Source organism: Urocitellus parryii, chromosome 13 (assembly GCF_045843805.1).
Source record: "Urocitellus parryii isolate mUroPar1 chromosome 13, mUroPar1.hap1, whole genome shotgun sequence".
Classification (NCBI taxonomy): domain Eukaryota; kingdom Metazoa; phylum Chordata; class Mammalia; order Rodentia; family Sciuridae; genus Urocitellus; species Urocitellus parryii.
Window position 1 is genome coordinate 64770106 of NC_135543.1, and position 21530 is coordinate 64791635.

Genomic DNA, 21530 nt, shown 5'->3' on the forward strand with positions numbered 1-21530 from the left:
TGTGGCCTCTGAAGCGTGTGCAGAAGCAGTCCTTTGGTCGTCCGCCCGGGCACCGCCTGCCGTCTCCGTCACTGAGGTCTTTTGGCTGATCTTTCTCTGGGGAAGACGCTGCAGGCCTGACCTACGTGAGGACTGAGTGGACGTCAGGCCAGAGTCCCCAGCTGGCGCCAGGCCAGGGCGGTGTCATTACTCAGCAGGTCTGAGGTGGTCACGTTGTCACTTTGAAGATCCCTTCTGAGAAAATTCCCTTTGGTGCAGTGAATGACCTTGACAGGCCACAGCACTGGAGCTGACATTGGGCGGCTGCGTCCTCAAACCCTGGAGATTCCTGTGGTCAGGGCCAGTGGACGCCTGGCCACTTCTGCACCTGTAATGGGCTTCTGCTTGCTCCCCAGGGCTGCCTTGCTGACCGAGCGGGACACAGGGACATGGCTTTGTGTGTGGCCTTTCTAGCTTGTGCTGGGTGTCCAGAGGACAGCAGGACAGAAGCCAAGGGCAGAGGAGGTCACTGGCTGACAGTCCAGTGTGGCCCCTGTGGCTGGAAGTCCCAGCCAGGCTCCTTAGAGGGGCAGGTGAAGGGGTATTGGCATGAGGCAGGGCACCGGGAGCGGTTTTCCAGCTGGGGACTTACACCTAGCGGGTCGACCCCACCCAGGAAAACCAGTCTGCCAGGCCCAAGGCGCTCTGGGAGAGTGGGTGTCGGGCAGCTCTGAGTTCTGTCCAGCCCCTGGACAATCTGATCCCGCTGAATCCCCAGCTGCAGCAGCTGTGGGAGGGGAGGAGGGTGAGGTCCCAGGGCTGCCCCTAGTGACAGAGCTGGGGCCAGGCCCTGAGACACTCCCAACAGGAGTGTCCGTCTCCCCAGCCCCCAGAGGGTGTTCCACTCAGACTGGCTGCGACTCTGACCCACCAGCCGGGGAGAGGTGGCCTTCACCTGGAGGCTGCTGCTGGCCAGGAGTGCCTCCAGGGAAACGCACACCCACCCCAGCTGCTCTGTCACCTTGGTGTCCCCCCTGCACCCAAGCCAGGCCCTCAGGCACTCTGGGTCTTGCATAGACCTGGGCATCTTTCCTTGAACCCATCCCCGTGGTGCCGGCTGCTGAGGAGCTGGCCGCGGCTCAGACAGGGAAAGAGCAGAGTGTCCTCCGAGAGGAGCAGCCCACCCCACAGTGCTCCCCGGTGGCCACCGCCTCTGCGGGGACACATCTGCCCTCTTCCTCACCCACTGCGGGGTCCCCTGGGTCTTTTGCAAGGACCACACCTTCCAGGGCCTGCTCTGTCCCCAAGTCCTCTCCAGCATGGCCGGAAGTGACCTGCTAGTGCTGTGGCTCGGGACGGGTTGGTGTAGAAGAGGGTGTGGAGGAGAACCAGGAGTGGGATTTGGGGGTTTGGGGTTTTTTTTTGTACCAGGGATTGAACCCGGGGTGCTTGGCCCGAGCCCCATGTCCATCAGCCCCTCTTCTCAACACTATTTGGAAACAGGGTCTCACTGAGTGGCTTAGGGCCTTGCTAAGTTTCTGAGGCTGGACTTGAACCCGTGATCCTCCAAGCAGGACTATTTGAATACTAAATTAAATAAACCCCGGTGATAGTGGGGAGCTTCCTGGGGACCTCAACTTCATCCAGACACTTCCTTGGCCCCTGACCCCCAGGCTCCCACAGGCCCCCTGTCCTGACCCCGCCGTGGGGGGGGCACCCTCAGCACAGAGCTGCGCCTCGAGCTCACGCCAGGTCTCGGGGCCACCGCCACCCGCCTGCTGCCCTGCACCCGTGGCCGAGGGACCACTGGGGGACAAGCCTGTCAGGTAGCCAGCGAGGACGCCATCTCCCCCACCCCTGCTGGGACCCGGGCAGCAACGGACGGGGGTGTGGGGGGGCTGGAAAGGAGGCTGCCCCCCCCCAGTGACACCCAGCGGGTACCAGGTGCAGCAGGCCCACCCTCGGCCCACCAGTCAGCTCCCCTCCTGTCCAGGGTGGCACTAGGCGTGACCAGGAGTGGCACAGGACACTCCCTGGACTCCTGCACAGGTGACATGCGAGGCACCTGGGAGTCGGCTCAGACGCTCTGCCCTTCCAGGGCCTCAGGGCCCACCCCTGCCTGGGCCACAGGCTCCCCGTGACTCTAGGTGTCAGGCACGTCCCTGATGGAACCACACAGAACACGAGTCCCGTGGGCACAGCAGGCCCCTGCGGGATGAGTGGGTCCAGTCAGCGGAGCAGACGGCAGCCTCCTCAGTATCGTTTCTTTGCAAACATGTCCCCAGTTCAGAAGGGTGACTCCAGAGTTGTGACACACAAAGCCATTTGAGAATTGGGGGACGTCTGTCATGTGAGAATGTGGTGACATCAACTTTACATAACCCCACCGAGTGCTCACATCCTGAGGCAGGGACAAATCTTTCCTCAAGAGCAGTCACCCTGCACACTGTCATGTCACGTCAACCTTGGTGTGCCTGACACTCCCTGGACTTGTGTGATGAATAACCTGTGCAACCGTGCTGGGCCCTCTGGGACACTGGCTGATGCCTGTGCAGCAGAGCACCAGGGAGGAGGGTGTGGGAGTCTCTGTGGTGAGGCCGGAACCCTCAGGATGCAAACTGGGCAGAACCTGTTGTTCTGGAGAGTGGGAGTGAATGGGACCCCAGAGAACCTTCCAGTAAGAGGGAAAGGTGGACAGAAGGCCTCAGGTGGGAACACCCTGTGGTAAGGGGGAGGGGACTCTGTGACCGTCAGGACACACCCAGCCCTGTGAGTTGACAGGGGATCCCCGGGAGGCACAGGCACCTCAGGAACAGTGTCCCCAGGGCCGGCAGTGCCCAGCCGGGGACGCCACAGTGGGCCTGTGGAATGCGACCTTCAGAGACCGGCAGAGTCCTAAGGAGGCAGAGGGGCACCTCACGTCAGCAGGTTGGAGAAGCCAAGCCCCTGGACAGGGGCCTCCCCACCCCGTCGTGCCACCGGCTACCTCCAGCAGGCGGGGCTGCGGTCCCACCCAGAGAAGAAGGAGGCAGAGACGCGGTGGAGGCTGAGGCTCAGGTCTGGGGCCCAGGCTTCAATTGCAGTGGGAACCGCCGCACGGGGCCGGGGAGATGGTCTCTAGAGGTCTAGTCCCTGCGGATACCCAGCCACATTAAAAGCCGGTCCAGGAAGGTGAGAGCCCGAGACAGCCAACTGTCGCTGGGAGGAGAGGGAGGGGACAGTTAGAGCTGAAGGTCCCTCGGAGCCCGTCTCAGGGAGGGCAGGTGGGGACGGGTCTCAGGCTGGCCACACTCCTGGCCACAGCAGAAGGCTCCAAGGGAGAGGGGGCCAGGGTGGCCACCAGTCAGCTCCCCTCCTGTCCTGCCCCACGATGCCAGGGGACACCGAATGGCTCCTGAGGACACGCAGCCACCCAGCCGGCACAGGGGTCCCGGGTGGGCTCCCTCCGGGGACGAGAGGCGCACGGGCTGCCCCACCCCGGGTGCAGGCTGTGGCAGGACAGGAAGGCAGGGGCCCTCTGTAAGTGAAGGGGCTCCTCTGCCCTGCCCCTGCCCACCGGGCTCGGGCTGGACCAGAACGGGGCAGGGAAGTCCCTCCGGCAGGGCCCGGGCACGTCTGCTGTGGCCATCACGGCCTGGCACCGTGAGGTCTCCACTGGAAGCCAACGGGCGGGTGCCAGGTGGGGACAGCGCAGCCCGTGAAGCCGGCCGGGAAGGGGTGGGGCTGTCGCTCTCCACTGGCTGGGGATGTGCGGCGCCGGGCAGGCAGGGGTCCTCGACTGCCACGTTTTCCAGAGTCCCACGCAGGGAACCGTCCTGCGTGGGAAGTGGCCTGTTTCAGAGCCACTCGCCCAGGGTGGGACGGCGTTTTCAACACCGTGCCACCTCCCTCTTTCCCACCCAAAACCTCTGTTTGAAAAGATGGCCTGTGGCCATTCTGAGACTCCGAGGGCCACGGCCAGCACCTTGGTGGCAGGCAGCCTGTCCCTACGGGGCCTCTCACCTGGGGTTTCCGCCATGGTCAGAGGACTCGTCACCCAGGAACTCGTCACGGTCATGCAGACTTGCTGGCAAAGAGATGAGGCACAGTTAGGCGGTGGGGGCGAGGTGGCCGGTGAGCCGCAGGTGGACCTCCTCCATGTCCACCCGGGCCAGTGTCCCCGAGGAGGGCGCTGGGGGAGGGGCTGGGAAGGGTTCACCCGCCAGGACCCACTTCCTCTAATAAGCTGGTGGAGGTACCGAGAGGCGCCAGGGCCCTTCCATGCCCGCCTCTTAGGACGCAAAGTGTCCCAAACCAGATCATGAAACAGCTGAGGGTCAGGACAGCGGCCCACCACCCTCGACTCTGGGGCCCACGTCCTGCTCTCTCCACACAGAGCCTGCCAGAGTGACAATGTCACCCACTTCAGACAAGAGGAAGCAAGGTCAGGGAGGGGCGTGACAGGGCCCAGCCACAAGGCTACCAAGTGGGCGGAGTGGGGCTTGGCGCTCAGTCTGGGCCGCGCCCCACGTTCACCACCGTGTCAAACTGCGCTCTGATGCCCGGCCTGTGACCCAGAAACCTCTCCTGTCACAATTCACCCCAGGAGAGAACCAGCCTGGCCCAGGAAAGACGGACGCAGGACAGATGCACACAGGGCTATCCCCAGGAAGGCGGGCAGCCACCACATGGCCAAAAGGCAGACAAGGCTGTCGCAGGACACTATGGAAAAGGCGGAGAACTCCTTCCAGTGACCCGCGAGTGCCCACAGGCGCCTGGGGAGGGGAAGACAGAGCCGAGGCCAGTCGCCCTGGGCAGGCCCTTCCTGTAATCCAAACCGGACACTCACTGGCCAATTCCACAGGTGAGCCAGGTGAGGCTCAGAGGCACACTACGGGTCCCCAAGGTGGCAGAATAGTGGCACACCCAGGACTTGCCATCTCAATTACAGAGCCTCACCAAGGGGCACGTCCACCTGTTGACAAGCCCCAGCCTGGTCTGTGCACAAACCACTCACAAGAGACTTACCTCTGCTGGATGGACGTCCCCCTTCCAGTCAAAATATTTTGTTTCTTTTAAAATAACAGCATTATGGACACACAAGGGAAAAACAGATCCGGAGCCGCCACAACCTGCTACAAAATCCATCTCTGCCTGACGTCTAGAGACAATTCCCTAAAATTCACGGCAAATTTATCTGAAGCTGCGTGCCACACCCGACACGCCTCAGGGGACACTGTAGGGGGACAAGCAGATAAGGAGCTCTGCACAGAGGACAGAGCCACTTGCTGCCCCACCCTGGGGAGCAAAGTGCGGGAGTCTGGAGGGGCAGGGAGACAGGTTTGCGTGATTTTCACTTTGAAAATCTGTGTCCCAGTGTGAAGCCAAGCCCAGGTCCTTGGGGAGCAGAACAGGGCTCAGGAGGGTGCCAAGTTCCGACAAAACCTCTATGAGGGGTCCCGGGTGGGCTCCGGCTGGGTGAGGTGGAGGCTCTGGGTCTTAGGATCCTGCCCAGCGAGGGACCATGAGGAGGGAAATGGGGAAATGGCATCCCGGGTGACAGGTCAGGCGTGGGGGGCTCGGGGCCACTCCTGCCCAGCCCTAGACGCTCCTATGAGGGGGGCCTCCGCTTGTGCCCCACACCCCGGATGTCCCGGTCTCCTGGAAGGGGAGGGTGTGTGCAGTGACTGTATGGGAGCCCCCACTTGTCTTACTCCTGTGTCCCTGGAAGTCTAAGTCCCCCCAAGCCCACCCCTTGGCACCTTAAGGTCTGACTGTGTCTGGGGACGCTGCGGAAAGATGGGGCTAAGGAAACAGAGGCCACTGGGTAGGACCGAGTCCAGCTGGCGAGGGCTTTTACAGATGAGGACAGGGAGACATCAGGGACAGGGAGGCAGAGGAGGCCCATGAGAGGGCCCAGCTAGGTGGTGGCCTCGGGACAGACCCAGCCTGCCACACCCTGACCTTGGGAGAGAGGACATTCTGGACTGTGGAGCTGTTTTGGTGGCCCTGACAAACCAACACAGAAGGGTACCCTGACAGAATGCTCAGTAAGTGAAGAAACCAGAAGCCTCTTTGGTTAATACTTTTAATTACACGATTGTAATTGTACAATTTCCACTATTCAGTGTTTCGTATAAAACCAGTTCCAATACACAAGATTTTCAAATGCAACAGTATGTATCAAACCACATATATATGCAAAGTTTACAGGCCATTATGAAGCTGTATCTTAAAAATACCGTCAGGAAAATAAACATTCAACCAGTTCTCTCAGCTTTAAAAAATATGATTAGAAATATACATTTTAATAAAAAAATCAAAACAATGATTGCTCAAATACTGATTAATCAGTTACATTTTAAAACTTTTAATAATCTGTACATGAGTGCACATTAGATAAAAGTCTGCAAATAATTAATATAAAACTGCAGTACTCTCTACGGGTGATACGGAGGTAATGTCCTACACAGTATGGGCGAACTGTCCAGTCTTTTAGACACGTCCCTAGTATTTCCACTTAGAGGCGGGGGGAAATGGAGGAGCAGCGGGGCCTCACCGGGACATCTCAGTTGCTAAGAACTGTTGGGAAAATCCCATGTTTTTAAGGTGGAAGTTTGATGAGCATTGCTTTTTAAATGCACTAAGGGAAGATAACAGGGAGAGCGAGCAGCAGCTGGGTCCTTCTAGAACACATCAGGTAAGCACACTGCTCACCTGTCACAGAGGGCCACTCGACAGAGGGGAGAAGGCTCCAGAACTCCTGGCACAGGGCACCCGGAGCGCCTGCAGGCCCACACTGTGCCCCAGGGCAGGCACCAGGGCCTCAGGGGGACACTGGGAAGACCTCGGAGACAAGTCTGGGCCTGAGCCAAGAGGTAGAAACCACCCGGGACAGGGCAGCGGGTGGGTGGGGCAGATGGGGAAGTAAGGCCACCTTTGAACGAGGCACGGCCTGTCCCCTGCAGGGAGCAGGGTTCGAGTCTGTCTTGGCATTCCATGGGTCTATCCACACTTCCAGGAGCCCAGTTGTGTAGACACTGCTCCCAGGGTCTCTCCCTGACTCTTGATGACCTGAGTCAAGGGCACCTATAAATATGTGTTTCTAGTTTTACCTTCCCTGGAAGCGGCTGGGTGTGCTTTCCAAGCTATTTAAGGCTCGCTCGTGGCTCAGCCCGACGAGCACTGCCTCGTCTTCCACAGCCACAGGGTCTTCAGCAGGACCCCCAGGTTGGAGGCCCAGAAGATGCGGGTGTTTTGTGGTTTCAGGTGGACGGGGTTTGCTCTTATTCACAGCAGGAAAAACTTTTCGAGTGTCAGACCCAGAGACTTCTGGATCCTACCCGGGTCCCCGTAAGCTTAGTGAGGTTTCCATGAGCTCCTTCTTGGGCCCTGGCCCTGCTTCTCCGGGCACCCCAAGGAATGTGTCTTCCAAAGCAGCCTCCGACTCATTTCAGTGAGCTAGTGACACAGGGATGTTTGGCAAGAGCCACAGTGATAGCGATTTTAGCTGGAGAGCTGAGAGGCCGACACGAGAAGGCGACTTAGAGGAAAGCACTGTGGTCACCAAAGGCTTTGGCCCAAACCCAGCTGGCTTGCCCACACGAGGGGCCAGCTTGGTAGGAGCATGTGGGTAGATGCATGCTCATTCTGGTGCAGGAGAGAGCCCGATTCAGATGGGCATGTGGCTAGTTGGGGAGGAGGTGGCCCTGGCAAGGTGTCCCTGAGACACTGCAGCCCACTCCTGGCGTGCTCAGCCTGGCCTCAGCCCACGGATGCTCCTCCTCCCAGCCAGCTCCTGGGCCTGTCTGCCTCCAGGCACAGAAAGCCACTGCTTTCCTGTGACCTAGTCCCTAAGGTTTAGAAGCTGGCCTGACAGGACTGGGTGTGGAAATACTGGCACCCTGCCTTTGCCCTCAGTGCCTGTCCAGGCCACGCTGCTCTCCAAGGCAGAAACCCTGCAACAGGCACAGCCACCTCTCGATGACTTCATCCTGTCCCACGTCCCGCGTCCCACTCATGGGCAAGGCCGCTCTGTGCGTGGGATCCCGCCCCCATACATTCATCTGGTCTTTGGAGGAAGGTGGTGCCCGGGGCCGCCTTCCAACAGCGCCCTCTCCAGACTAGCCAGGAAAGCGTGGCCACCACGGAGGAAAAGCGCTCGCTCCTCAGGGAAGGTGCTTGCAAAATGTTCTTGAATCATGGGCCTGTTTTTCTAAGCAGCAGATAAACTGCGTGACTGCTGCGGTCACAGCCACCGGCGGTGGTGCTCCAGGAGGTGAGGGGACAAGGCACAGTTACTGTTGGACCCCCTGACCAGAGGCATCGGTCGGGGCTCACTGCCAACTACTGAAGCCCCAAGCAACCCTGTCAGCCGGGGGGTGGCCTCGGCCCGATGGCTGAGGAGGAAAACCCACGCGGTTCAGAAAGACTCTGAAAACCCGTTGACAGTTTTCTTTTTAAAGCCACCACAATGTGAGATGGCTGTTTCCTGGGGCAAAGCCCCACTATGTGTGTGTGCATGTGTGTGTGCATGTGTGTGTGTGCATGTGTGTGTGCATGTGTGTGGGTGTGTGTGTGCATGTGTGCATGTGTGTGTGCATGTGTGTGGGCATGTGTGTGGGTATGTGTGTGTGTGCATGTGTGTGTGTGCATGTGTGTGTGCATGTGTGTGGGTGTGTGTGTGCATGTGTGCATGTGTGTGTGCATGTGTGTGGGCATGTGTGTGGGTATGTGTGTGTGTGCATGTGTGTGGGTATGTGTGTGTGCATGTGTGTGGGCATGTGTGTGGGCATGTGTGTGGGTATGTGTGTGTGGGTATGTGTGTGTGTGCATGTGTGTGGGTATGTGTGTGCGTGCGTGTGTGCGTGCGTGTGTGTGCGTGCGGGATTGTTTCTTCACGTCTAGAGGAAAACACTACTTTACTCTGCCTGGCTGGGCCACGCAGGAGCGCAGAGCCTTCCACTTCTTCAGTCCCTAAATGATATCGGGAAGGATGGACCCACCATCGCCTTCCAACTCCGAAACCAGCTTCTCCTCCCGAGTCTTCTAAAGCTTCCATTCAAATTCTCTGGCAAGCCTGAGGTGGCCCAAGTACCTCGGGGGGGGGGGGGGGGGGGGACAGCGTGCGACAGTGTGCAGGTGTGGCTTTCACAGGTTCTAGTAATAAAGCACTCTTTGGTGGAAGACAAGCAGCTTGGGTACTTCACAGAGGGAACGTCACAACAGTATGTCAAAGGGAAAAGGGAGGACGGGGAACTGAACAGCATCCCGTGTGGAAAGGACCACGCAGGCGTCTGCGGGGCCGCGGGGCTGCGGGGCAGGAGAAGACCAAGGCATCAAGGTGCACCCTCAGATGCTCCACTCTCCTGAAGGCCAGCAGCCAAGGGGACTGCGGTCATGGGGACATAGGCCACACACACCGGGCAGCTCTCTGGACGGCAGAGGCGGCGACTGACACCTGAGCTGGGGTTACAACAGTGTTCTGTGGTTTAACTCGAGACAACGCTAGAGAAAGGAGAGCCGGGCCCTTCGCGCGCCGCCCACACCCCGGGCTCAGTGGCACCAGACGCCGGTGGGTCTTTCCTTCTCCGAACGAGCTTCTTGGGTGGAAAGCGGCTAAGGCGTCTGCAGTTTGTTTTGTTCTCAAAGAAATTGTGCTACGTCTTGTCGGAGTTTTGTGTTCCCAGAGTCTCCGGCACTTCTGGTCACGGGTTTTTAACTTAACGCAGGACTGTTTTAGTCCTTGACAGAGAGGGACTGGGGAGAAAGAAGAAAAAAGAAGAAGAAAAGGGTTTTACCGTGAGGTTTTAAGTGTCCCAGAGGCAGTTACCAAGGACGAGGGAGGCAACGCAATGAAAGGATCGACATGCGGAGGAGAGCAGGCTTCAGGTGCGTTTGAATGACAGACGCTTTGGAAGGGACAGCACCCCACAATGACAAAGTACAGACAGAGAGGAGGAGGGCCGAGCGGAAAAGGGCTCAATTCTGAAAAAAAAATAATTCAAAAAATAAAAACAATAAATAAAAATGAACGGAGATGGGAGGGCAGGGGTGGCAGAGCGAGGCGAGTACCATACTGCCACCAAGGGCACTGGCTGCAGCGCTCTCCTTATCCTTCCTTCCCTCTGGGGAACGCGGCTGCGAGGAAGGCGGAAAGAAGGAAAGACGAGGAGGTTACTGCAGAGGCCACCAACTGGTCCCAGGCACCACAGGCCATTCCCAGCTCCGCAGGGCCCACTGGGCACATCTGTGACGGGATGGCCCAGCAGGGCAGTGGAGCACACCCAAGGACCCCGTCCTGCTGGATGAGGACCCTCCTGGATCCTCACCCCCTCTCCCAGCCCCACCCATGTGCGCTCGTCACTCCTCCAACTCGGGCACAACTTGCAGAGAAAAGCAAACGCGAGAGTCACAAGAAGGCTCCCTGTCTGGAGGAGGCCGCACTCGGATGCCCCTGCTGCGTCCCCTTCCGAGAGCCCAGAGTAAAAAGGTCCTGGTCACCTGGTGGAGGCAAGTGGGAAAGAGCTGGAATTTTAAAGGGTCGTGAACCCACGTTCGAGAGATGGGAGAGAAGCAGCATTTAAGACATGTGGAGAGAGGACTCCCTGGGACCCTGCAGGTCGGGATCAACCCCAGTGGCCACAGGCCACCAGAAAGGCATTCCGTCTGCGACTTCTGAATCCAGACCAGCCACAGGCAGGACAGGGGGGACTTGGCAAAAGGACTGAGGAAGTCGAAGAAGCCAAGGTCACAGCCCCCAGTCGGGGGCTGGGGGCTGGAGAAGGATCCCCAGCATCCCTCCCCCCACCACGGGAACCACCGGGAACAAAGCAGCCCAAGGCCACGGGGAGCAAAACGGTGGTTCCCAAAGACGCCACTCGCAATGAGAGAGTCACTTGTCCAAGAGATTCCTTGGAACATGGGATGGAGAGTTAAGAAATAAGACTGCCCAAAAGAACAGGCAGGGACTTCCAGAAAGGGCGCTCAGTGGGAGAGCGGGGTGAAGACAGGACGGAGCACAGGCCAGCAGGCCCCAGAGGGACACGGTACACCACGCGCCTCCAGACAGCTCACGGGGAACCCAAGAACGGGAGGAAGAGGCTGATTTTCCACTGCGCTTTCTAGTTCTTAAGAGAGAAATGTCAGGTGGTCCCCTGGCTCAGCCGGAAGTGGGAGGAGCAGCCCACGATTCTGCTTTTGGACTTGAGAAAGGGAACGAGGCGTCACAGAGTCTCATGGGCACTGAGGGCCACTGCTCTCAGTCACCAGGCCACACGCCCTCTGTGTCTGCTGTGCCTGGGCCACTGCATTGCGCGTGGCTCAGGTTTAGCATGGTGTGTCCAAAGGGACACGTGACAGAATGATCACCTGCCAGGACAAACATGGAGGCGTCTCTTTCCCAATAACTTAGCACAACATTCCCGTCCCCACCCGCTACCCAGTAAGCTCGCTGAACAGGTTTGGAAAAAAGTTCTCCAAGGCTGAAGACCCCCTCAGCCAACGGCCCAAATGAGGAGAGCCATGAGGAGAGCCAGTTCAGAGTGAAGTGACACCTGACAGCCCCTCCCCCCCACCCCATCCTGGAGCCTGGAGGAACAGATGTGTAGAGGATCCCTGGAGCTCCTGCGCCCCAAGATGGGGTCGAGGGAGGAGGCGGGACCTGCAAGACAGAGGACCTACACACAGGAGGGATGGCACGGCAGTCTGCCTGTGCCCGGAGGGGACAAGGCACGCAGGTGGAAAGGGTCCTGATTTTAAGACACTGTGCTGAAAGAAAAGACTTCAGCCCCGTCCCGGGATGACTTGCGGGTCTAGCCCACACTTCTCCTCCCCGAGTCAGGCCACACAGCAGGGCCACCTCTGTTCCTGTGCCACCCTCCAACCAAAAACAAGTACTCAGGATGACCCGGCCGGCGGCCCTGGCTCCCGTGCTCCCAGAAGCAGTGTGGACGCTGCAATGGTCTCTTTGTCTTTCTTCTAAAAACAGGTGAGGTGAACAGAGGTGAAACCCCGACCCCAGGGAGGAGGTGGCTGAACAGAACCTGAAAACCCCACTCACTCGCTGTCTTACTCCTTTGCTTCTCTAAACCGCCCCCTCTGAAAGTGCATCTCAAAATCTAAAAGAAGTCTTTCTTGGTTTCTGACACTGCCCCAAATTCCCGGAGCCTGCTCTGGGCCAGTTCACTGCTGAGCCTGGATTACTGGGTCTGAACTCCCCACGAGGACCCCCAAGCGCCCTCTGCGGAGGCTCCCTGCATCAGAAGCCCTCTCTCCTGAGCAACGAGCACCACCCAAGTGACATCAAAAAATCTCGACACTGGTGCACGGCCCACCCTCCTTAAAGGAACACGGCAGCGCTTGGGCACGTGCAGCTCTGTGACTGGACTCTGTTCCTCCACAACCTAAAAAGGCACAACCCAGAAAAATCAGAATTAAGTACCCAAGAAACGCGACGCTGTGATGGAAGCCCGGTGCTTACACCTAAGGAGGATGGTGTCCATTCAGAGCATGTTGAGATTTACCATTTTAACTTCTGACGGTTTGCCTCACCTAAAAAGTGTCAGAATCAAAACACTCCCATTTCCTACCATTTAGCATAGAAAAGTTGGAAAATAAGAAAATGAGCCGGCCTGGTGGCGCACGCCCGTGATCCTGGTGGCTCTGGAGGCTGAGGCAGGAGGATCATGAGTTCAAAGCCAGCCTCAGAGGCCCCTGTTTCTAAACAAGATATTAAAAAGGGCTGGAGATGTGGTTCAGTGGCTGAGTGCACCTGGTTCAATCTCTGGTACCAAAAAAAAGATAAAGAAGAAAAACACAGTCCCCAGCTGTTGTGTCAATCATACATCAGAACGTTAGTGTCATGACACATCTTTCCTCTGGTCTTATTTCTCTAGACACAGAAATCCGTACATCTGCCAGGGTGGCTGTGGCTGTGCACCTCTCTTCCTACAGTATAACGTGCATACACAAAATCAGGGCACTATCTCAGGTTTTTTTTTTGTGTGGCCCTTTCCTTTTGCTTCTGGATCATTTACTCAGGTCACTGGATTTTCTTCAAAAACATGTCCGAAGCTTTGCCCAGCATGGATCAGGCCCTAGGTTGATCCCCAGCATCACCCAAACCAACAATAAGTAAAAACACTCCTCTCAACTCCTTTGACCTGATGGGTCAGCTTGGGCCATCTCCTCTTCCCTGCTGTTATAAATGACACTCTGACATCATGCTGAGGATGGAGTACCCAAATCTGACCTTCTGCCAGCAATTCTCTAAGCCTCCTGTCAAGTGGAATTGGTCAGAGAAAACAGTGTGAATATTTGATACATTTCTCATGAAAAATTAAAAGCCCCCAAAATCATGAGTCAGTGCCCGACAATTCTCAAACACTCAAGCAGGGGCACTGTCACCTTCCCGTGTACATCGAGTAAGGAGTGGACATTTATAAAGGAGTCGGCCATGAAGGAAAGGCGTCAGAACTGAGCCACTTCTTCGGTCACTAGCGCACATGAGTCCCAGACCAGGTCTGCTGCTCCTGGCACCCATCAGGGACCGACCAGCGCCACCAGGGAGCAGCGAAGAGAAGCAGGGAGACCGTGCGGACGCGTGACCTGGACACGCGAGTGGCTGGTTCTGCTTCTCCACAGGCCGCCAATGGTCTCTGGTAAGAGACCTGTGTGACCACAGCACAAAACCAGAGCCGGGCAGTGGCACAGGGGCCCCACCTCGCATGCCTGAGACAGCTGTGACCACATTACTAATGCGTCCCTCAGAGAGAACGTGTTCTCAGAATCCTTTCAGAATTCAACGTCCGCCTTTGGTCCATGATAAGTAAACAGGGACAGTGGCAAGTGGCTGGTGTGGTCCTAGGACAGGTCCACGTCCCAGTCAGGGCCTATATTTAAAGGAAGAGGTGATGAAAACTGGATCACAAACGGAGGACGCAGGAGCAGCACTGGATGTGGACCGTGGCCACGAGGACCGGCAGGCCTCGGGTCAGGAAGGGCCTCTGCACGGGCAGACACTGGCCACCAGCTGAACTGCAGCCAGTGCTCCAACAGTTGAGCTAGCAGACAGAAAGATGGTCAGTGTTCTAGAAGACGGACAGCAAGACGCCTCGGAGCTGTGACAGCACTTTGGAAACTCCATTTAAAAACTCTTCAGAACAACCACATTCTCAACTCTCCACAGCCCACATTCCAGGGGTAAGAATTTCCTGAGCCACAAAAGGAAACAAAAGCCTGCATTCAACCGCCCAGAACCTCACACGCCCCCGGTGAGTCCTCTCCCACTGCAGGGACCCTGCCCTCTGCGGTCTCCTGCCATCTTGAGAGCGAGGGCCTAAAAGAGCAATCCGGAAACCCGTGCTGGGAGCGGTTCCCAAGAACAAGATTCTTTTCTCACCTTTTAAAACTGCCTTTCCTCGCAGCAGACCGGGTGGTTCTTTTAGTAATGCCTGCACTGCCAGAAATGTCAGGTTCAGGTGTTCTACAGCTCTGAACACTGGACTGGAGAATTACTCTGAAAACAGTTGGAAAAAAATGAGATTATATTCACCGCAACGACTTTCAGACACTTTGACAGAGGAAGGCATTCGCGCCTTCAGTGCAAATTATTTTCTAGAGAATGATGAAATTGTCTATCAATACGTTTGCCAAAAAAATACCCCAAAACACATTTTAACACCAAGCCTTTTTGAGATGAAGCATCTCATTTCCCTTTGAAGGTTAAACAAAGATAACCAGGGTGCTCTGCTTTTGGAGAACAAATGCCGGGCATGATAACCGATTCCCACACCAAAGAACCCATCAAACGAATCTGTGAAGACAGACTCAGATTTCTAGTCATGGAAACAAGTCATAAACCCCGAATTCTGAAATATTTGAATATAAATTTAGGAATAGCTACACAATACTCACTGATAACAGCTCAAAGTATATGTGATGAACACAAATCAATAATTTCCTGTAACATTTCAAAGTTTTAAGATACTTTCAAGCAAAATTTGAGTTTTGTCTGGATTGTAACTGCTTACTAAATTTCTGTGTATCATTAAAATGAGAGTGAAATCTTTTAAATGTCGTGAAACTTGCCTTAACTCTAAAAGACAAAACCTTCCTGCCATAGCAGACTGCCCAGGAGGCAAGGGCAAGAATCGGAAAGAAGAGCCGAGGTGACGGCCACCCAGAGCCCTGCTCACAGGGTTTGTTTTCATCTCCCTGAACTGTCACTGTGAAGATACCCGAGACTGCAGAGGCACGTCCTCACTTCTGAGTTCACCACTGGAAAACCAAACAGCTCTCACTCACTGATGCGTGTCAACGTTCACTCATCTGAAAGGGAAAACACTGACTTGGAAAAGCTTCCTCCTCTCACTGTTTGAGCCTCAGGGTGAGAACTGGTCAGGACCCAGCTTGCAAAGTGAAACAGCCACTAGGACCCACCGGAGCCTCCTGGGCCTTTGCCACCACCTCGGTAGCTAACACCCAAAGCCAGGGCCCGACTGTGGCAGGATCAGCCAAACCAAAGCACAAGTGATGTTCGGTAAGATGGGAACAGCTCATCGCTCAAACAGCAGGTCTTCCTGAACACGGCACAGCCTGGGACTGGTCTCTGCCAGGGGCCTCAAGCCCCCAGGGAAGAGGAGGCGGTCCTCCTGTGGCGGCGGCTGCCCTCGTCCCCGTAAGATGTCTCAGTCCCCTGAAGCAAGCCCTCCACCTCACAGAGAAATCAAACCCTGGATAAATCAGCCAACGCTTGGTCCAGCTTCTCCTAAGGTCTCGTCCCTGGGAATGATCTAACAAGACAGAAACGCCGCATGCAGGATCTCATGTGGTCAAGTTTTTGAGGCACGGACTGCCTGGATTCTGAGCTCCGCTCCCGAGGACAGGGACAAGCTCATGACATTTATGGGGTACACCGTGACACTTCGACACACGTTTGTGACACGTAGCCATCGGATCAGGGCCATGGCCTCACCCTTGCCTCGCACACATGTCAAAATCCTTGCTCCAAGCTATTCTGAAATAATTACCAACCACTGTTACCACACACTGGGCTACGAACGCTACTCCTCCTGGCCGACTGCTAAAACTCTCTCTGGTGATATAAGGCGAGGAAGAGACTCTTACCCGTCTCTGTGAAGGATCTGACTCGGGATTCTGCATAAAGAAAAACAGCACAAGCCAGAGGCAGTCCTGCACACCTGCGATCCCAGCTACTTGGGCAGCTGAGGCAGGAGGATTGCAAGTTTGAGGCCAAAACTGAAAAGGGAAAAATGAAACTCCACTGCCACCTCCTAACTCCTTCTGAGGTCCAGGTCCGGCGGGGTGGCCACTCTCACCAGTCCCCCAAGCCACTTGTCAGGTGGAGAGAACGGGGGTCTGCTGGCTTCTCTGAATACCACGCCTCATTGTTCCCAAATCTCAGGGATACTGATAACCAAAGGCCTAGACATTTCCACGCCGTAAAATCATTAACAGGAAAAAACCACCCAAGAGCCTGTACACTGCCTGCTGAGGAAACCTGAGCTCTGACTCCTTCGTCTTTACTGAAAGGTTAAAATACTGCTGAAAACAAAGCTCGGGATCCGCTGGGAAGTCTTTCTTAGGATTAGAAAATGCCTTTAAAAAGTACTTATTTCCCTGTAAGATGTGCATAAATTGATATGAAATATTGAACTAGTAGATAACGATTTCTGTGGAATACTGAAACTAAGAAGAGCAGGGCAGACGCTCAGGGTGCAGTCGCTGCACCGGGGAGACCCACCATCTGTGCGCGTACCGCGTGCTCGGCACACCTGCAGGCAGGCACCGAAGTGGGAAAGCCCCCACCGCGCGCTGAAGTCTTCCAGAGGCGCCCAGAGGTGACACCCAGGCCAGCCGAAGGCTCTGGAGCCACATTCAGGACACATCTTCCTCCCTCCTGTCCTCCCTGAGGAGTTCCTCAGCCCCATTCCCCTCTGCCTCAGGCCACGTCCACTCCTCACTTGGCAGCATTTCTGGGCCCGCAGGACCCTCAGATGTGGGCACAGGGACACCCGCACCACAAGGCACAGAGCAAAGCAAAATGCTGAAAAGCCGAGTGTCTTGCCTGTCAGGCCTGCGAGGGCCTGGACCTCCACGGCCAGGGAAGCCCATTGAGGGTGCCACGCACCTGTCCCTGGGCAGCCCTGAGGTGGGGTCTGGAACGAGGACCCTAAGACACCTTTCCCAGGACCCAAGGCTGCCACAGGAACAGGACATGCTGCTCCCGACACTGCTTCTCAGCACGGCCAACCCACCAGGCCAGGCTCCTTCACCTGCCCACAGATGATGACCAGAATGGGCCTGGAGTGGTCACCTTCCAGAGCAAAGACCCTCTGAAACAAGCAAGGGGGAGGCACTGACCACGTGGGTAGGACCTGCTCAGTCACTGCACTACGGACAGCTCCTGGCTTCTGTGCACTCCAGTTAAAAGGCCAACCTGGACACTGAGCTTGGGTGTGGGGCGCAACGGGCAGGCGTCAACGACGACCATGGGGTCAGGTGTCTCAGAGCCAGCTGGGAAAAGCCGGCAGCAATGGACCCTGGGAGTGAAGTGCCCAAGCACCAACTCCCCGACTGGAGCACCGTGGCCACCTGGACAGTCTGAAGTCAGCAAGTCAAGGAAGCGCCCAGGCTCCTGAATACGTGGACCTCAGAGCTCACTGAAAGAAGGAAGGAGACGCACCCAAAAGACCACGTACACCAGAAACCGCCAGGGTGAAGAGACGCCAGGAGCGAAGGACACTCCAAAAAGTGCCCTAAGAAAGGACAGGCAGAGGGGTTTCCTTCTCATGATGCAAAGAGCATAATCTGCTTCATTTTTCAACCTTTCTTGTCCATGTGAAAACACTCACTGAAACCACAAAGCACCCGAGTTGGCGGCCGTGGAATTTGACTTTGGAAGAGATCCTAGAAGGAAGTATTTGTAATTTCCAACTCCAAGTTGGGACCAGAAAGCATTTGTGAAATATGAGTGAACGAAAAAATTTTAGAGAATAAAGAATGTAGAGTGACCAGCCTCAGGGTCACAGGTCTTGATTCAGTGGGGGGGGTCTTCACTGTGACGTCCCACCGACACTTCTCGCCACATTCTCCTGCAGAGAGCAAGTGTCTCCACTCATTTCAAGGATGAAGGGTCTCAGGAGAATGAAGAGATTCTGGTTATTTTTGAGAAAGGACAAGAACGGAGCCCAGAGACGCCGGAGGGGATGCAGACACAAGCACCCAGCCTCTTGCCTTCTATGTCCTTTAAGTCAAGGTCAACAGCTCTGCCCACTGCGCTTCCTACAGAGGAGAAGGAAGGAGATGGAAGACTTTGGAGAGCCACTGTGTGATGGCAGGGCCAGGTCACAGGCTCCACAAGCCCACAAAACCACCCTGCTGCTGGAAGCAGACCAGAGGGAGAGAATTCTTTTTTTGCCACGTCAGTGAGGACATGCTCAAGGTACAGAGAACGAGAGGGGGGCAGCAGAGGCGACCGACTGGAACCCCCGTGATCCCCAGCGAGACGCTCCTGACAGGAAGCAGGAACAGGTGAAAATGGCTGCGCTAACAAGTGGCCATTTCAGAATATCAGGGGAGAGTTCAGTGCGACTTAGAAACAGGGCGTGTCATTTTTCAGATCCTGCGTGAAAGGAGCAGCGAAGCCCTCCCTCCTTGCCAGCAGCCCCGGCACCGGAAAGAACCTGTGGAAGGACCTGTGAATGGGGCAGCCACCAAGCAGCAGAGCCGGCATGGAGGACAGCATGCATGGCAGACCACGCCCCAGGCCAGCAGAGAGCCAGGGAGAAGGAGCGGGACTTACAGCAGCCACCTGTCAAAGGGTCCCGCTGGCTACTGTGCTCTGAGACCCTCGAGACAGAAGAGGAGGACGGGAAGAATGTAGTCACACACAATCCACCAGACGGCCACACCACACAGGGCCGAGGTCAGCACAGCTAGGGGGCATCTGGAAAGGGGCGAAGGGAAAGACAGGTGTTCACTGGGGGGCGCCACAGTCGTCACGTAGGAAACAAACAAATTAATCCATCGAGCCTCGTGGGAACCGCAGACACCCTGACCGGGCAGGAGCAGCAAATGGGACGAAAAGGGCCAAACGGATTTTAACCTTCTGCATGGAGGAAGAGACATCGTCTTCAGCAAAACAGATTCAACACCTGGAAACTGTTGGAGAAAAGGAGGGGCTGCAGGGAACCAGACTCTGCGGGCAGGGCATGCTCCCCAACCGGCTGGCGAGCTCAGGCGGGCGCCCTGCCCGCTGTCCACCTGATGCAGAGCTACCCTCGGCCCTGACCAGAGGCTCGGGCAAATCTACGCTCATTTTAGAATCAGGGTAAGCAAGAGGGACAGGCTACTGCAACTGGCTAAATGCTGCGCTTTGAAAATGCACCACCACACTTTCTACCGCTCACAGAACAAAAGGTCAGACTCAGTCTCTAGTTAAGTAACCGCCCACACTGACGTAACTTCACGATCCTAGACCGCTCACAGTTAAATGCACAATAAAGCGGACCACAGCGGTGGGAGCTGGGCCTAGACTACCTGACCAGCTCACAGGAGGCACAGCTGCCCATGGACACAGCTCTGACGCCCACTCATCCAGGAGTTCGGGCAAACTGCACAGGGGCAGCTGGGCCCCGAGCCACACCCCACCCAGGGCAGCAGACAGCACACTGTATGCTCTGGTCTGCCTCCCCATGCAGGCCAGGATGGCTGGCGCTGGCTGCTTCCTCGTCCACAGGTCCTGGGAACCTCCTCACACCTGGAAGGACAGTAGCTCCCTCCAATAGAGCACTTCCAAAGGTCCCCTGGACACACATGTGACCAGACACAAAGGGTTCTATGGAGTGCATGCTGTGTGCAGAGAACTGGGCTGAGTGAGTCAGAAGTGCCAGGCTGGCCTCACTGGCCACCTCTTCTCTTGACCTTGTCATCGTGGTCATTAAAAGCTCTGTGCCAAGGAAGGGGACCATAGTAAATGGAGAACCTAAAATAAAACCTAACTTGTCCCAAGTCATACTTACGTCATTTTGTTGGCGCTTCCTGCAAAACAGTGAATTTAATAATTCCGGGTTAAGATGACATAAGACCACATTAGCATAGAGACAGAATACCTGGGAACACCGGAGACCCCACCCATCCCCACCTGCACCTGCAGCTGTTACCCTGAAACCCTGGCAAACCCCTCGGCATACGGAAAGCCAAGCAGCCTGGCTGAGTTTTAAAAGCCACCCCCTCAATCACCACAGAGAAACTACTGGCCAGCAGGTCAATGTCCTGCTGCGTGATTTCTATCTCCACCGAAGTCATGTCTGGGACAGGTTCTGAGGCAGCGGCCCGTTTACCATTTCTAGTAACCTCACTGCTCCCCAGATATGGGCCTCTCTAAAGGAAACGTCAAAGGAACACTATTTGACGTGCTTTCTCCTAGAGTCCCCAGGACTGTTTCTCACCAAGCGTTCCTTCCTGCAGGTATGTCCACATGACTAAGGGCCAGTACCCAGGCAAAGTGACTCCCCGGCACGAACAGCTGAGTCAAGCCCAAACTGGGGGACAGCGTTTGAATTTAGATTTCTCCACCCAGGCTGCGGCTCAACACTGGGGTGGGGTGGGGCATTTCTAAAATACCAACAAAGACCTGGGAGGGAAAAAAGGTAAGAAAGCTAACCTCTCCCAGGGCAAAAGGGTCTGAGAAGTGGAGGAGGGCAAGCCAAAAGGCAGTAAAGGGCCAGGAAGGTGATTCACTGTGTCATTTAAAAGCCCCCAGGGACTTTAGACTAATTAAGAGATTAAAGAGAAAAAACAAAATGCTCAAATTTTTCTAAAGCGTGGACTACAAATTTGTGAACTCCTAAGCCGGGAGGGGAGGAGTGGGTCTGGTCTGGTCTGCAGGTCCCAGTTACAAGGCAGACCCCCAGCAGCACCAGCTCTGCTTGGGTGGGTTTGCTCTTACCATTGCACCAGGAAGGCCAGCCGAGCCACACACCCTGAGGGCGGAGAAGGCGGACCGCCATCCAGGCCTGCTCTCAGTGGCTAACGTGGCTCTGCTGCCCTGGCCCCACCCTGTAGCCTCTCCCCTGAGAGATTCCCTGGTTCTCAGAGCCTCCAGAGATGCAGCAAGTTTCTTCCTTCAAGTGGGCTTTGAATAGAACCTATTTTCCTACCACCTTCACTCTGGATATCCGCAGCCAGCAAGCAGGGAGTCCAGGTAACCATACGATCATTTGCCAAAACATTCCAGCTGACTTTCCATCCTGTACCCGGGTGAAAAGAAAGACATCCAGGGTCACCTGCAGGTTCCCCGGGTAGTTAAAATCTGAACACCAGTTTCAGCTGGGCACACTGGCCCACGCCTGCAATCCCAGCAGCTCAGGAGGCTGAGGCAGGAGGACCTCAAGTCCACAACCAGCCTCTGCAACTTAGCAGGCCCTGTCTCAAAATTAAAGAATAAAAAGGGCTGGGGACGTGGCTCAGTACTGAAGGGGGAAAAAGAAAACTTACCATTTACAAATTTTATAATCTCAACTTTCCCAGAACTGAGCACCAAGTGA

At 56.0% G+C, this 21530-nt stretch overlaps 1 protein-coding gene across 2 annotated transcripts in view; it reads right to left on the reverse strand.

Annotated features, from left to right (window-relative positions):
• Positions 1-9078: 9078 nt before the first annotated feature.
• The window catches only part of Cdc14b (cell division cycle 14B), a 48551-nt gene continuing 36099 nt past the window's right edge, over positions 9079-21530 (reverse strand). Inside the window, exons 13-14 of one of the 2 annotated variants that reach the window (XM_026380490.2) lie at positions 14360-14476; positions 9079-9717 (exon numbers count right to left, since the gene is read on the reverse strand). In XM_026380490.2, coding sequence (XP_026236275.2) covers positions 9681-9717; positions 14360-14476 — 154 coding nt within the window. In that variant the 3' untranslated portion in view covers positions 9079-9680. Of the gene's footprint in view, positions 9718-14359; positions 14477-15238; positions 15289-21530 lie in introns of those variants that run through there. The other variant, XM_077792265.1, reaches the window with a different exon arrangement.